We start from the raw sequence: 16345 nt of genomic DNA on the forward strand, positions 1-16345 counted from the left end.
CGTTTGGTTACGCGTTTTCACTTTTACTACTACTTTTTATTTTTACAGCTTCAATTTTGTATTGCTTTTCTGCACAACAGTCAACTGTTGTTTTACGACTGTGGATATCCAAAGTGGTCGATGTTCTTCACGCTACCAAACGCCATCTTCTTCTATTATCTCTTCGATAATTTCTACAACAGTGCATACAAACACGAAAAAGCCATGAAGAAGGAAAAGATCCATTCGAATGGAACCTCGAACGGGGTCTCAAATGGCGTGAAAGAAACCAATGGAAATGTGAAGAACGGCACGAAGAATTTGCAAGATTGGTACCGCCAAAAAACTGACTGAACTGTCGTACAGTTTCTATGAATTTTTGTTTTAGTTTAAGTTCTCAATAAAATATTAAGTTTTCTATAAAATAAAACCATTATATTGAAAAAATGAAACCCGCAATTCTTCGTAACGTGGTTTTACTTAAGACATTCACCCATGAAAATTGTATTATACTCATACAAAACTGGATATTTTACGTCAAGTGCATACTTGTGTGTTGTTGCAAATTATATGTCGTTCCGTACTACGCTTGAACAAAATTCAAATAGCATTTACAACGTCGCAAGCAGGTGGTACAATTATTTATCATAACATAACATTCTCTGTACATCGTCAGCATATCAGCTCCTCCAGTCTAAGGTGAAGACGTGCAGAACTGCATGAAAATGATCAATGCCTTCAGCGTTGCTAATTAACAGGACAAAATGCAGTAGAGTGAAATTAAAGTTGGTTATTATCCATCCATTAAAATCTCATTACTGACTCGTTAAGTGGGCTAATACATCAAATTTCCTTCTTCATTGCCAAATAATGTTTGATATTTTCTCTCTGCAGTTTTCACCCGAACTGTGGTTTTTTCAGTGAAGTAAAAGTTGACGGAATGTAATAATTACTAACACGAGACTAACAATTTCTGTTCAGTAAGCGCTGATCCATTCTGTATTTAAAGTTGCCTATATCTCGTAGTGTTTTTTATCCGGCGTGGTGCCAAAAATCTATTGGGGGTGACTACTGACTTTTAAACATACAAACCGGAAGTGTATTTTCTGTTAAAAAATTAAAGAAAATTCAGTAAATGAGATAACTGATCGCTCTGGAAACTCGATGTGTTCTCATCACGAAAATCAGAAGCTTGACGTTCAATTTTCTCCATTATAATGTTTCTGAAGTGTAATTGTAATTCATGCTCGACAACCGAAACAAATTAAATCAAAAAAAATATATACAGGATATCCTAATGGGTTCTAGACGTAATATCATTGACAAATTCATAAATTGCGTACTTTTATTTTGGTTTATAAGGTAGAATTATCTTATCTTACCACATATTGATTTGTTGTTACTTAAAAAACGGTCCTTTTAAAAATTCTACAAAAGTTATAATTGTCTAGGCTTTGACAATTTAAAAAAAAAATGAATTGTCGCAGGTGACTTAAAATTATGACAAAATAAAAAAAATACTCCTAATAAAGAAAATATGTAAAGTTTTTTTTAATTTTTACAGTGCGTACGTGTAAAACCAAATTTTCAGCAACGGTGATTTACAATAAGACCTAAAGTGTTAATTTCGATTGCGTTGGGCATAATAGCAATTTTTGGTATAAAGACGAATTTTATCCACGAAAAAATAATGTTTTTGAAGAATTTAAAACACTGGTTTAGGTACTCTTTTTAGTAATCTACAGTCGGACCTCGCCGTTCGCGGCTTTGTCCTTCGCTAATTTGATTTTACGTGGTGCCCTATTGTGCTCCCTTTTTTTGCCCCACGCGGATTGCTTTGCCCTTCGCGGACAGAATTGCTGATGTCAAATATTTATATTCCACACGATATCGATAAATAATTAAAGCAAATAGATATTTTTTCATCTTAAAGGCAAATTTTGTCTAAACTAAAATGAAAGCAACATTAGAAATCAATCAGATTTTTTTAAGAGTGAGACCACCATTGAACCATCAACATCAAATCCAAGAGACTAACATTTTAGTCCATCAATGTGTACATATACTTGTTTACATTTGTTCTAAACTCCTACTTGCCCGCAAACGGCGAGGTCTGACTGTAATTTTGATTTTTCTGGCAATAAGTTATATCTTGCAACTGTAGTTTCGTTCAAAACATTTTGTGGGATGCTTTCTTTGGTTAATTTATCATTTCAAGCACACTTTCAGACTCTAAATAATAGGCAAATTGCATTTTACAAACAAGCCATCCGTAGCAACGAGATTTAAATGCTAGTGCGAATTTTAATTTCATTATTCGCTCTGTCAACGACAGTGTGAATAATGTGTTGCAAACATTTTTTTAGTATACGCTCCCAAAATTTGTTATTTTACGGACTCATTTAAGATATAAAACGTCATTAAAAAAATTAAACAAACCAGTGTCTATTTAAGAAAGGATTTTGTTGTTGCATCAGTTAGATTCTTAAAAGACTTAAATGGCGTTTTTTATATTTTAAGTCTCAAACATATTCTCAAGTTAAAACATTTTTTTTTCTACATTCTAGGAAGTGAAATTTATTTCAAAAATTGAATTTGATTTAATTTAAATTTGCTATTTTACGTTGGTAAAATGAGTCCTTTTCGGACTAAATCTCAAAAAGTTGCCTTAACAACTAATAAAAAATAGTAATTCAATACAACAATTAAAAAACTTAATTTAATCTAATTAGTACATTAATATGAATAAATTCTTAAAATTGTAAGTAAATCGAAAACAATTTTCTTCGCGCTTTCGGTAAAGTTTTAGGATTCTGTATTTCATACAAAAAAATGTGGAGATCATTCGAATTATTTATATAGTCGCCTAGCGTCTTGAAAGCGTGTGTCTGGACTTGACACCAAAACGTCAAATAATTGGCAGACTGTCACGGAATGGCAGATCTTTTGACATACGTTCACCCTAGATCCTTCTCTCTGTATTTAATTTCTAGTTTTGGTAGTTTTAACGGTTATCTAATGAGATTACTTTCACTAATTTCTAAAATTATAGAGAACAAATTTTTTAAATTTTACTTCGTTTTAGAAGGAACAAAAAATTTTGAATTCAAACTTGTTCTCTTGATTGTTGGAGATGTTATAACTGAATTACAGATTACAAGAGTTTTTTTATAACGAAATTCTCAGCATTTTTGGTACGTAATTCAAACCCATAATTGGTTTAAATTTATTAATGTTAGCGAATTATCGTAAATAAGATATCAAAGAGATAAAACTAACAAAATTGTAATTGGTAAAACCCAATTCCTTGTAGGTACGCACGTATTTCTTTAAGAAGAGACAAAATTTTCCCATTCTTCATGATTTTTCACAGAACATTTTGAAAGGCTAATTATAAATACATCACAATACAATCATTTGTTGACGGAAAAAGTACGTATTAGGATAATGGGCTTTCTTTTCCAATACGTTCAATTCTTCAAAAATCGATTAAATTAAACGTTTCTCGTAAGCTTTTGACCATCCCACGGAAATTGAATATTTTAAGAAAACTGCAGCAGAGATAAAAATAAGAGTTGATACAAATTTTAGTGTGTTTATTGCTTTTGCTAAATGGTTTATGCAGCAACCTTCTTGCAAAACCATTCAAACATAATCACTCTCAAATGGTTGGACTGGCCGACGGGTAAAAAATATTGGGGTTCATACAATTTTTTTAAACTAAACTTCTAATAAAATTAATATTTGTTGCCACTACTTTCATTGCAACAATTTCTTTTTATTTGCCAAATTTGGAAAAACCTTGACTGAGAACGTCATCATTAAGTAAGAAATTCAAGCAGTAAAATTTTAGTTTTAAGACGACAATGTCAATCGAGTAAATATTTGTTAAAAATACTATTTTTTGGAATATCTTAGAAAAAAGCATTAAAACAACTCCACGAAGGCCTATTACAACAGAAAATTGTTTGACCCTTCTACGTACCTTCGTGCATATTTGCTGTAATAGAAGTGATTAAAGAAAATCAATATTAATTATTCTAAGAAATTTGTTTGAAATACAATTTTAATGACCTGCAAACAATTATATTTCCACTCAATTTGTGTTTCCCAGACATAATAAATTATTTCATTGTTTGGCCAAACCATCGTAATGAGCCAGGCAAATATTTCGTAGAAAAAACTACTTTTATTTATTAATTGGTATGCGATCATTTATAAGAAAAAGTGACCACACTGGAAACTTTGGAAAGTGCGTGGTCAAAAAAAATTTTTTTTCTTGGAAATTGTAACCTTGCTCTAATTTCCCCATTAGTCTTTTACATTAGCTACAACATCTGTACCTTCTTATTCTGCAAAATCTTAATTTAAACTAGAGCGCGTTTATTGCAGTACTCGCTCTGATAAGACAATCTACCATAAAACGGAATATTAATTTCTAGTTCTTATTTGAAATCTTAACGGTTGTGCTTCACGTATCGATCTTGTACACGACTCTGCTTTCACCGTTAGAAAAATATCTGTTTCAAGTGTATTTTAGGCACAGCGCGAGTTGAAGACGTCCGAAAAAACGGACTTTGGTCATCACACTTTTGCTATAATTCGACAGGTGTGGTTAAGATAAAGTGTGTTATTATTTGATGCAGGAAGAGGAAAAATTAGAAACGAATCCTTGACACAGATTTATTTTGAGGTTCCCAGCTGTATAATGCGTTCCACTAATCGATCCATCCATACTCTAATTTGCATAAATAACTTAAGTTTATTTGAACACAGTTCATTACACAATGAGAACTTCCAAGACACCCTGGAATTGGAGGAGTAATAAATGACTCCCTTGCAATTCCCTAATTGAAATATATAAATTATGTTAAGTTACAAGACCTGACTATATTTACAACCACTTAATCTAGCGCTGCCAGTTGAGTTACTGACTTTTGATAGTCTTAACATTTTTTATAGTCTCAATTTCTCCTTTTATCGACTGCTTTGGTTTCTTGTAGGCGTTCTTGTAGAAGTTGCTGAAGAGGTAGAGGAACACGACGACGTTGGCGACGAAGAAAAAGGTCAGTCCTTTGGGCAGTTTGCAGTCCATCGCGATAATCACAAAGAGGTACGCCAACATGATGCAAAATTGGGTCTAAAACGCAGAATTAGTACTTTTTCTTTCCCTCAAGAAAAACTCACGAGTTGCATCCACGTCATGTATTTTTTCCACCAGAGGTACTTCTGGTACTTGGGTCCCAAAGCAGCAATCAGATAATAAGTGTACATTACAACGTGAACGAAAGAATTGAGGAGACCGATGACAACACCTTGGGGTCCTAGAATTGAGAGATTTAATACACGTTTTGATATGTGGAGGAGTACCTGGTAAAAACTTAAGATAACCCCAGGAGAAGAACATGGTACACGAATGATGGTAAACGTGGAGGAAAGTCACTTGAGACTGCTTCTTTCTAAGGACGAAGAAAACAGTGTCGAGGAGCTCCACAATTTTCGAAAAAAAGTACCACCAAGCTCCGTTGTTCAACTACAACATAAAAGTAAGATTTGGGTTTGTGGGGGTTAATCCAACGCACCGCTAACTGAAAATCACTGTTCTGAGCTGGATTTCTGCAAGTGTGGTTGAGGAGATGGGGTAAAGCAGTTTTCACAGTCAGAGCCTTCGAGCACAGCCATAAACTAAAAACAACCTGATAGAAGTTGTAACCGATGAGCACGTTCTTTAGGTCGAAAGCCGGACGATTTTCCATCAACTTTGGTCCCAGTTTGAGGACGAAATACAAGTAGACAAGCAAAATGCTGATGACAGGAAGCGGAGACGTCATAAACAGCCATGAATCCACGATCGGATCTAAGAATGAAATTTCGATAATAATTATCAGGAAATAATCGGGTACTCACCTGTTTTTGCGTCCATAATTTCATTATAATTTTCCACTACAATTCCCATTAAAGACGTCATGGCACGCTAAAAATGAATAAAAGTCAATTTCCTGGCCAACTCATTGCTGATTCTCAATAACAATTATAATTGTTATTCTGGAAGTCAGCAAATTGAGTTTAGTGAACTTGCGGAAAAATGCAATGACTTCATCATTTTTATGGAAACTTACTGTTAGTTAGTTTAAGACCGAAAAAATAAATTAACTACACCACTACCGGCAGGTTGGTCTATAGGGACGTCCTCACACTTCTGCTTCTAACTACACACTTAGAACTGAGAAGAAGAGGAGCTTACAATAGCTTTCATTTAAGGCAGCCGGGAAAGATACGGATGCTTTTACTCCTTTCACTTGTAGGTCGTCGCGGTGGACTCATTTTTACAAATATACGCGATGGGTACGGATCGCAATGGTACTCATATTTCGTGTTAAAATAACAGAGTTTGGGGTACCATTTTTTTGGAAAAAACAATATTGGTACGGAGTTAGGGTATAAACTGGTAATTTTAACCTTGAGGTAAGTTTCCCGAATTCTGTTTGAGCCTGTAAACAATATTTTGAGTGAAAAGTGGCAAAAAACCTGGAAAGTGCAAAAAACGAAAATCACTTTTCAACAACGTTTGTTAGCGGTGCTCATATCCCCCAGCGACGTGAATAAACTCGTCGAACATGGTAACCTGCTTCACAGTGCAGAGAAAGTACTTTCCACATTTCTTAGACTTAGTTCAATGCAACAAAACGATAATTTCTCATCAATTTAAAGATCTTAGAGAAAACCAACACCGGGCAAGGCGTTATAGTTCTTTATTTTCAGTGGTACCGACAAGACAAAAACGTTTTTTTCAAAAAGATGCCAAGTAGGTTATTGGCACATCCGACATTTCAGTGGCTGGCAAGTGTGGTCTCTGGGTACAGAAAAAAGTGGGGAGGATGATAATGAACTTGTGATATAATTATTCGGCGAAATCACCTCCAGCGAGTGCCGTTTTACTAGAAAGTAGTGACACGGATTTGGACGCAACAGATTAGGGTCATATAGAAAAAGCAAATGTGCCTTACGAAGTGTATGGAGAACAATTTTCAATAGTTCATAGACACGTGGCAATTAATTCAAATTTAAGTAAACAACACTGAAATGAAATTCATTGTTACAAAAATATGCGAACGGACGATTCCACTGTTTCAAGGTTATTGTACTTTGCAAAAATAGTTGATACCACTGAATTAAACTCAGGTACTGAGTCACACTGGTAAAAAAACAAAGAGTACACATTATATTTATATTAATGCCATTCAATTTCGGTACAAAAATGTTCACGCTAACCAAAAATAGCTACTTAGTCATAATACTTATCTCTAATTGTTTCATTTAACGTATTACTCCTTTTTCGCTTTCTGCGGCTTAATGTAAGTCTTCCAGTAGAAATCTCCAAACAGAGCAATCATGAAGAGATTTTGCGGCACAATGAAGTACGACGCCACTTTGGGGAACGGACAATCAGGTTTAAACAGCAATTGTCCGTAAATGATCAAGAAGAAGATGAATTGCGCCTAGAAAAACAGTTACTTCACTTTCCAAAAATAATGATAATCTTACAAGTTGAATCTGGGTGATGTATTTTTTCCACCAAATGTTCTTCTTGTATTCCGGTTTCCATATGGTCATCAAATAATAAAAGTACATGACAGTGTGAACGAACGTGTTTACAAAGCCCAAGAAGAGACTGTGTCCGCCTCCGAAGAATCTGACTCCGGACCAACTCAACAGAATCATTCCGAAGTGGTGATAAACGTGAAGAAACGACACTTGGTTTGTTTTCCCACGAAGAATGAAAAATACCTGTAAGATACGATGCGTTCATGTACACTTTCTACGTTCATTTACCGTATCCATTAAATCTGCAACTTTGGTCAGAAAATAAATGTAAATTAATCTAAGAACGAATCTGTTGTGAGGAGTATCGGAATAGTCGATAGGGGCGCAGGACCAATCTATCGGAATGAGCTCTTTAAACGCCTGCAAAAAACGGTTACCTTAAAAAATAAAATCGAAGAATTTCTTACATAGTAGCAAATATATCCGTTTACCAACATCTGAGTGAGATTAAACGCTATAAGAATATTATCGAATTTGAAGGGGCGTCGGTTTTTCATGAACTCCGGTAAAATTTTGTGGATCAGAAGCAAGTACGTTCCACCTATCAAGAAGGGATGAAAGACGGTATCTGTGAAGTAGAAGTGATCCGTCCGAGTGTCTAAAATACAATCGTTAAAAAAAACGAAATATTCATATTCTCTTACCTCTTGTTTCTTCATAAATCCAGAAGTACCCACGAATAAGTTTCTTTAAAATCAAAGCCATTTCACTGATTTACTTAATTCTCGCAAGGCAACTGAGGTGGTTAAGTGCGAACAGACTGAACAAGGATTTCCATAACTTTAAATATTGAAAGTCATTATCAACAATTCTTTTCCATTGTTCATGAATTTCGTGTCATCGAAGATCTACTAACTGCGAGTTGTCTGAGTCGAACGTTGTTTTGGAGGCGTTACTAATTTTATTTTTAAATTTGCCCATTGTTGACAATTTCCTGGATAATTGTGGAGCAGCGACCAAATAAAACTGTGAAACTAAAACAGCAGGAAGTAGTTTTGATTTTCCAAAATTTCCATAAAGAAATTGAGAGGTTAAAACTTTTGATTAGAATAGAGGAAATATTTGAAATTGGGCCAACTTTATATCTGAAGAAAGCTTGAATTGACGAGTATTGACACTGACAAATTAAGTACATTACAACCTCATTGCCAAAATAGCAAAAATTATTGACATTGACTCTTAGCACGTAATACATTAATATTTTCACCTACTTGGAATCATCTTACTTCCTCCAGTAATTGTAATGATTATATTACCTTGGAATTTGGTCGTTTATGTCAAGTCATTTACGTACAAAAATGTGACAAACGCCAATACAAATATCTTGAACTATAAAATATCTAAATCAACACATTTCATGCAAATAATGGTGCCGAAAGGTACTTCGCTTTTATTTGTCCTCCGGTGTTTTAAATCACACGTTTTATTATATTTTATATTATTTAAATTTGTGTCAACAAGTTTGTGGACTAATTTAAAAACTAAAGTATAATAGGATCAACGGAAATAAAAAAACGATATATTTAATGATGCGATTAGTTTTAAGACATTTTTTGTCCGACAAACTTCGGCAGTAAAAGTCTACTTTTCCCATTAATCAAATTCTGACAGTACCACGGTACCGTTGTACATTTGCACCTAACAACATTGCGAATAGCAAGCCATTGTAAAGCACATGCCATTATAATTCTCTAGTGCAGCATCCATTAGTAAAAGTTGTCTAAGTATGTAAGTAAACCGTGTCGTTTATGGGTTGATCTGTAGTCGCCACTAGGCAACATCTAATTATTTATTATAGAGTGCCGAAATTGTTAATAAAAAGTGTGTAATAATTTATGTTAAAACATTTCTCTTCTGGCGTCACAGCAGTTCCGTCCTATAACATGTTACGTTTTCCAATAATACATTGCGATTTTCTTGATAAAGACGTAGTTTGCTAACAATGCTTTGTTAATTTTCAAAAATTCATTGTATACGGTTGTCATTTCGCAAAATTAACAAAGCCGCAGAATAAGGAAAACAGGGAAAACGGCAAGTTTATTTTTTATCAGTCGTGTTCAAACCAATTATTTTTTTTCTTCCTTATATGCTTAATAATTATGGCGCACATCAATGAGAAAAGTAAATTACGGTGGACTTTCTTCAACCTACAAAGTTTATTCGCGGTTAAAATTAAGTTACTTTTGAAACACCAAAGTTTAACGTGCTGCCTAAGCATGTGAAAGAATTCTTACACCGAAATGTAGGAACCAATTTATCATTCGTACATTTTCTAATCTATCTTGTCATTTTTTTTAAACTGTTGTACGTTTTACTAGGTCAGAAACAATTTAAATGCATGGATTAAAGGCAGGTATGTATGATGCTATGTTTATTTAGTTTAAAATGATTTATACTCCATAAATAAAGCCGTTATAGAACTCGGTCTAAACAGAGTTTACAACCATGCATTAATTAAATTATAACAATCATAAACTTGTGAATGAAAAACAAAAACTTGCATGAATGAACAGATCTAATTAAAATAAAAGGAAGAAAATTAGAGCCGACAGGTTTAATGCGCTATTAGCCGATATATCTTTCGCTTTCGCATCGGTTTTGCAATTTTCTTTCTGCGGAATTGGGAATTTTGTCAAGGGTGCAATTTAAAAAAAAATCTGAAAATTTAAATTGAATTTTGCGGTTCAAACTTACTTCTTTTCTGCTTAAAAATTTAAGGACGCGAAAAATAAAGTAGGAAAAGTGTATTTTTCGCACAGATTAAACAATTTTTGAATGCATTTTTTTACCACTTTTAATTTCGTTCTGTTTACGAATTGCTTTAATAAGTTCTTGGTGTTTAATTCTTCAATTTTAATTAAAATTAAAAGAACTAAAAGAAAAATGAGATTTATAGAAAATCGAAATTACGAAATTTGGTTAGAGCAATTTTATAATCACATTGCTGGAAATCAGGAAATAAATATAAAATTTCAAAATGTACAAAATTTTTGTTCAGTTTTTAGTTACAAAAAAACATCAAAATAATGTTTTTTAGCAATGCACCAAAGTTCAACTCGTCGCGTGTCGTGTCCTATTTGCAATAAATTTTCACCATTTAGTAATAACGCCATAATGAAGAGCCATTCTTCTTGCAATCAGTTGCTAATACGTTGAAATATCCCAGTGAAATGTTATCTGGGCATTTTTTGTTATTTGTTTAATTTTGCCGTTCGCAACACCTTCACTGAAAACATTAAGTAAAAAAGACGGAAAATCGCTTTTTCTGGCAAGGAGATTAACTAATGACGTCTCAAAAATAATTACCAATTTCCAAAATAAATCACCGTTTCAACGGTAAGTTCATATTTTTAAAAATGTTTCTCAAAATTAACACAAATTACATAACGTGCGTTATACTTGATGTTTTAATTATTCTAAAGAGGTAAAAAGTGTTAATTTATTCTTGACGCGATACTTAAACGACATCTAATTTTAGTTTAACTTTTCCTTTAATCTGCTAATGATTGAACTGTTATTAAACAGAAGCGGAGACACGAGTTCGCCTGATTGTTACAATTACAGTTTAAATTACAATAATTCTGTCTTGTCAGAGCGTTCTTATGTAAACCAACTGCAATAATTAAGAAAAAAGATCAATTTTTTTGGCATAACACACGCCATAATGCGACTTTTCTCGTGCTCTTCCTCTTCCGCTCAAACGACCATAGCAAATTTTATTAGTTCTACGGTTTTACCGCGATTTTATTCACTTACATAATACGACAAAAGAAAACAGTGGGTTTTTATCTACTTAACTACCTGAAATTTTCATCTATTAACTCCACAATTATCGGTTTCTTCCAAATCGGATCTCTGACGTGTAAATGGAAATAAACAAAGATTGACACATTGTAATTTTATATTTGGAAAAGTCACAATAAATTAAAACGTGAATCAGTCAATTCACCTTCGTCTTGCCATTTTGTACATTGTTGTTGGTTATATCGGCAACCTTTGGTCGTAGTAAATACGTTCGTCTATAAAAACTACCAAACAAAAACAAGAAGAACAACGCTTGGGTTCCTAACAACATTACAATAACTTTAGGGTAATCACACTGACGGAAAAGAACTTGGAGGTTGTGGAAAAAGATGATGCAGAATTGGATCTAAAACATTCCAATCAAATTAAGTGTTTTTAAAATCAATCTCACCATTTGTAAACCAGTCAGATGTTTTTTCCACCATAGATACTTCTGGTACTGGGGACCCAACGACGACATAAAGTAGTAAGAATACATTATAATATGAATGAACGAGTTAATAAGACCCAAAAGTGTCCCATGACCACCGGGAAGGAATTTGACACCAATCCAAGAACAAATAGGCATCATTGCGTGATGGTACAGGTGGAGGAACGAAACTTGGTTCATTTTCTTGCGGAGCACGAAAAATACCTGTAAAACAATTCTTAACTTGCTTCATTTCATTGCGATACCAACCGTGTCGAGCAGTTCGATGATTTTACACAAGAAGTACAACCAAACGGCTTGGGCCATCTAAAAACTCTTATTATTATCATGATTTTAAGAAACGCGGCGTACCCTTAAAGCTGCGGCATTGTTAGAGTAGTCTACTGGTTGGCATTTAAAGCTGTAGCCTGTGGCCCATCCACCCATCAGTCCCTCGTATACTAAAATTATGCTGAAAATCACTTGGAGGCCGTTGTATATTATTATCGTGTTTCTTAAGTCAAAGGGCTTTCGGTCTTTCATGTAGCGAGGTCCGGCGTAGATGCAGAAGTATAAATATGTGGCGATTATTGTTAAAACAGGACCGGGGGAACTCATCAGAAACCATGGTGAGGTCCTGGGATCTGGAATTTTAAGTTTGCAAGAATATTGAGTAACATATGAATTGGAATTTTGTCATTGTTTAAATCAAGGTGTTCGGAGATTCAAGTGTGACAAGTGAGCTTTCCCTTTACAAATTGACTTTTAACCGTGTTGGGCAAGTCGGTTAATACCACAATTAACAGCAGCTGGTTATTGAAACAATGGGAAGCACTCACCACTCTTCGTTTCCAGAAAATATGTGTAGTAGTTGATATAATCCATATAATCCAAGCTGATGTTGATCGGCACCTTCATTAAATTTGCCTGTAATAATAAAGTGTCTTTTACAGAATTTAAAATTCGTATTGTGGAAACTAGAATTAGTGAAGCGTAAAGTGCTTATAAACAGCAATTACTCCGAAATGCCTCTTCAAAAATTGTTTATTATCGGTTGTGACACCGCATGAAACCTAAGGCAATTTGTTAATAATAAGACCCCGAGAAAGTGTGGCATGTTGGCATTAAAATGATGCAATCATTCTTTACCACGATCACTTCACTCTCAAAAATACTCACTGAAAAAAACAGAATCACAAAAAACTGAAATCTGGTCGGTAAAATTAAAATTCGTCGAAATGAAAAATATTAGGCGCACGATTTAAAAAATCACCATTGTACAGTGCGCCGGTAAGAAATCTCAACCTGATGAGGCCGAAGAGTTGACAATAACTGACATAGAACTTGACTGCCACAGATAGTTTTGAGATTCGGTAAATTATGTGTGGGGTTTGTTAAATGTCTTTGTTGTCAAATTGCAGGTGGGAGAATTCATTGCTCGCTCTAACAAGAAAATAATGATGCGCGCATTGTTGCCGAAAATGCATAAAAGCTTGAAGAAATCGAGCTTACCCAAGACGCACCCAGGCTCTCATTTCTCGCGCTCACGGTGACTTACTGGCACAATGCACGCAAAATGTAAACTGTTATCCAGTGTCTTTTTCGATTGCTGCACTTTTACTTGCTACTTGCACAAGAACTCGTTCCATTCACTGAAGCTGTAGTGGTATTTACGTCACTGAGGTAAACAAAAGAGAAGATGAAGATACGAGAGGCAATAAGATCAATAAAATTCAATTAAACTGTTAAACAATTAATTTTTGATGGTGGGCCAATCAATTGTCTATTGTACCCACGTAATGATTATTCAAAATTGATGAATCTTTTACGAACTTAATTAAAGTGAACCACTTAACCTTCGGATTCGACTTTACAATCGATTACTTAAGGATTGTTGGATTTTGGTTGATGATTTCTAAACAGAACTAGTGCAATGTTTGCCGATGAAAAGAACTAAACATTGTCTTAGTTAATGCACTCGCTGAGAGTGACATCCTTATTAGTAATGACCTTAATATCCTTGCAATAACCACATTAATATTTCTTGTAATAATTTTAAATAATTCAAAATATGGTTTCCGCGTTGCGAAATTAATTACGTACCGGTTTTGTGTTGGTATTTATTTGCAATAGCCGTTGCAACAATGCACCACATCCACAGGCACTCAATATCCGGCCTTTAAAATTTTAACAGCGAGCGAACAGTGCGAAGATATAACTAAGAATGAAAACAAAATAGCAAACATAAAAATAACTGTTGATTCAATTATGTGCTTTAAATGAAATGTTTATTTATTTATATTATTAGCCCTGAAGAAATTTCTCTCACGGATATAGTCCTAAATATACCAATGTTTGTTCAATACATTATAAAATTTAGGGTTCGCGAAAAAATTCTGTGTCATACACTTTTACCATACGAGTTATACATTTGCTCAAATTTACAACGAGTTTTGTACATTACTTTTCCTGCGACGCCAGAGCAAAATGATCTGTTTAAACGATGTATTCTCCATTATGATGACAATGAGATTTACAGTTGTTTGATCATCGAAACAATCGATGAAATTAATGGACTAAGGTAATGTTTAAAAGTTGGACATGATTACTTTTGATAATTATTTCGGTTATTTTTTATAGAACTCGATTAATTAATTACCTCATAAGACTGTGGATGTCAAATTAAATCCTCGATTTAAATTCAATATTTAACATCATCAATTTGTGATCAATCAAATGTCAGAAACCGGCAAATTAGTTACAAGATTAACTTAATTTCAATTAAATTATTGTGAATAACCGCTCCAGGTCCCGCCCCTTCTTGATAGGTGCATTATAATACAATTTTGCAATTTGCTGTATTTCAGAAAACGAAGAAACTGATGCCTTTCTCTTCGTGCTATTTCGTAATATTGTAAAAATTAACACGAAACTTTATTTTTACTGCATAGAATTTAGGAGCTCTGTGATTGGTCATTTAGCAGACCGAATTACACAATGTTAATGAATTTTAAACGCCTGCAATTTCTGTTAAATGTCCAACGAGAACTCTGTCACTGTCACATTGTCACCAAATTGTCGGCGTGCAAACAAAAAATTTTCAGTGCAGATTAGCAGATATTTTATTAAAAATTTTCATAATTTTTATATCCACAACAGGTATCCTCTACAAATCCTGCTAATTTCAAAATTTTCTCTCTTGTAAATCGGTACATTCTCTGCAGGAAAAATGAAGTTTAGAATGTCCACTTTACGAATTTTTACCATAATTAATTGTCGTTTCTAAAACGTCCCTCCTATTTTAAAGTTTATTTTTGTTTTTCCTTCTTCTTTCATTTTTATTGAAACACCAAACTGTTAGGCTTTTTTTGTCGATGCAAAACCGGCTAAAAACTAACCTATTAACCTACTAAACGTCATCCCTTTCACCCCTAAATTTTTTTCCAGGCTTACCAGTTACTTTTAGCTGCTGCTGTAGTCTTTCAATTTAATGTTTCTCAGAAGCCAGTGCTATTTTCTTTCTGAGAAACCATATTAATTTGTTGCTACTATTAAATAATAATGACGCTGTTTAATTAGTCGTAAATTAATAACACTTAGAAAGAGGCACGCTGTTTTAGTACCACAATTAAATATTTTTTTCTGGTCCAGAAGAGAATAAGATAGAAATTGTGTGTTTTTTTTTCGAAAGATTGAAGATGAGAGAACACTCAGTATATGAGTATCTAAAAAAAAATCTGTATAGCTTGAATTCCCCGGAGTTTTTTTTATCGGTTTTTCATTTGAACACACCTCTTATGTCTCTTTGACGTCAAAACAGATAATTTTCCTTTAATTTGGTTCATCCTAATTATAAACGTTTAGTTTTCGATTACAATCTTGGAAAAATACCACAAAATGACACATAGATGCATTTACAAGTACGTCGTCAAAATTCCCAACAACGAAGATTTACGCACTTCTGAAAATATTAACTCACGATGTCACCAGTGGGGTGTTTCCATTTATTTTTCATTAATTGAACAATCAAATTCATTAAATCTAAAGGTTAAACAGACCCACTTGTCACAGGTATTGGTTGAAGCGTTGTAAAACAATAAATAATTTAACAGAATCATTCATAATTCAAGCGCCAATTAACAAAAGGTAGTTAAAATGGTTATCTTCACTTGAACGATTTTTCCAGATAAAGCGATTCTGTTATTCTTAATGAGGCTCAACTCTGGTAGTAACCACTTATTGTTTCCAGATAATGCGTTTCCCATTATCAGTTATTAATTATAAATTTTGATAAATGAAATTTAACCCAAAAATTGGCACATTTGTTTAAAACTGGTCCAAAGTCACATGGAAATTATCCTATTGTTTATAAATCAGCTCCTTAATAGTGTCTGTATTAATTAAACGTAAATTGTCCGTACTGAAACGCAATTAGTTAAAAACACAAATGAACTTTCTTTCATTATCTTTGTCGGCAATAAATACAAGTGCACAAATGCAACGAAATTTCGCACAATTAGGTCGGCGTTGCACGTTGGTTTTAGAAAA

The 16345-nt window shown here is 33.7% G+C and overlaps 4 protein-coding genes across 8 annotated transcripts in view; 1 reads left to right on the forward strand and 3 right to left on the reverse strand.

Moving 5' to 3' along the window:
* Positions 1–443, forward strand: part of LOC148168727 (very long chain fatty acid elongase 7-like) — a 31924-nt gene extending 31481 nt beyond the window's left edge. For all 5 annotated transcript variants that reach the window (XM_088044821.1, XM_088044817.1, XM_088044820.1 and 2 more), the window contains exon 5: positions 49–443. In XM_088044821.1, coding sequence (XP_087900947.1) covers positions 49–333 — 285 coding nt within the window. In that variant the 3' untranslated portion in view covers positions 334–443. The remainder of the gene's footprint in view (positions 1–48) is intronic.
* Positions 444–4689: 4246 nt separating this feature from the next.
* Positions 4690–6283, reverse strand: bond (elongation of very long chain fatty acid james bond protein). The gene is made up of 6 exons (XM_088045696.1): positions 6099–6283; positions 5887–5953; positions 5562–5836; positions 5350–5512; positions 5167–5303; positions 4690–5119 (listed from the first exon to the last, which is right to left on the reverse strand). The coding sequence occupies exons 2-6, from the start codon at positions 5945–5947 to the stop codon at positions 4907–4909; spliced, it is 849 nt and encodes a 282-aa protein (XP_087901822.1). The 5' UTR covers positions 5948–5953; positions 6099–6283; the 3' UTR covers positions 4690–4906.
* A 912-nt stretch (positions 6284–7195) lies between these two features.
* On the reverse strand, positions 7196–8475 carry LOC148168731 (very long chain fatty acid elongase AAEL008004-like). Its single transcript, XM_088045724.1, has 5 exons — positions 8229–8475; positions 7992–8182; positions 7813–7944; positions 7525–7767; positions 7196–7478 (listed from the first exon to the last, which is right to left on the reverse strand). The coding sequence occupies exons 1-5, from the start codon at positions 8287–8289 to the stop codon at positions 7305–7307; spliced, it is 801 nt and encodes a 266-aa protein (XP_087901850.1). The 5' UTR covers positions 8290–8475; the 3' UTR covers positions 7196–7304.
* Positions 8476–11467: 2992 nt separating this feature from the next.
* Positions 11468–13442, reverse strand: LOC148168732 (very long chain fatty acid elongase AAEL008004-like). The gene is made up of 6 exons (XM_088045312.1): positions 13310–13442; positions 12637–12724; positions 12170–12441; positions 12068–12124; positions 11780–12022; positions 11468–11734 (listed from the first exon to the last, which is right to left on the reverse strand). Exons 2-6 carry the CDS (start codon positions 12713–12715, stop codon positions 11525–11527), a joined length of 861 nt encoding a protein of 286 aa, XP_087901438.1. The 5' UTR covers positions 12716–12724; positions 13310–13442; the 3' UTR covers positions 11468–11524.
* Positions 13443–16345: the final 2903 nt, after the last annotated feature.

The sequence above is a fragment of the Gnatocerus cornutus genome, chromosome 9 (assembly GCF_029298725.1).
Source record: "Gnatocerus cornutus isolate USDA-ARS CGAHR chromosome 9, icGnaCorn1.1, whole genome shotgun sequence".
NCBI lineage: Eukaryota > Metazoa > Arthropoda > Insecta > Coleoptera > Tenebrionidae > Gnatocerus > Gnatocerus cornutus.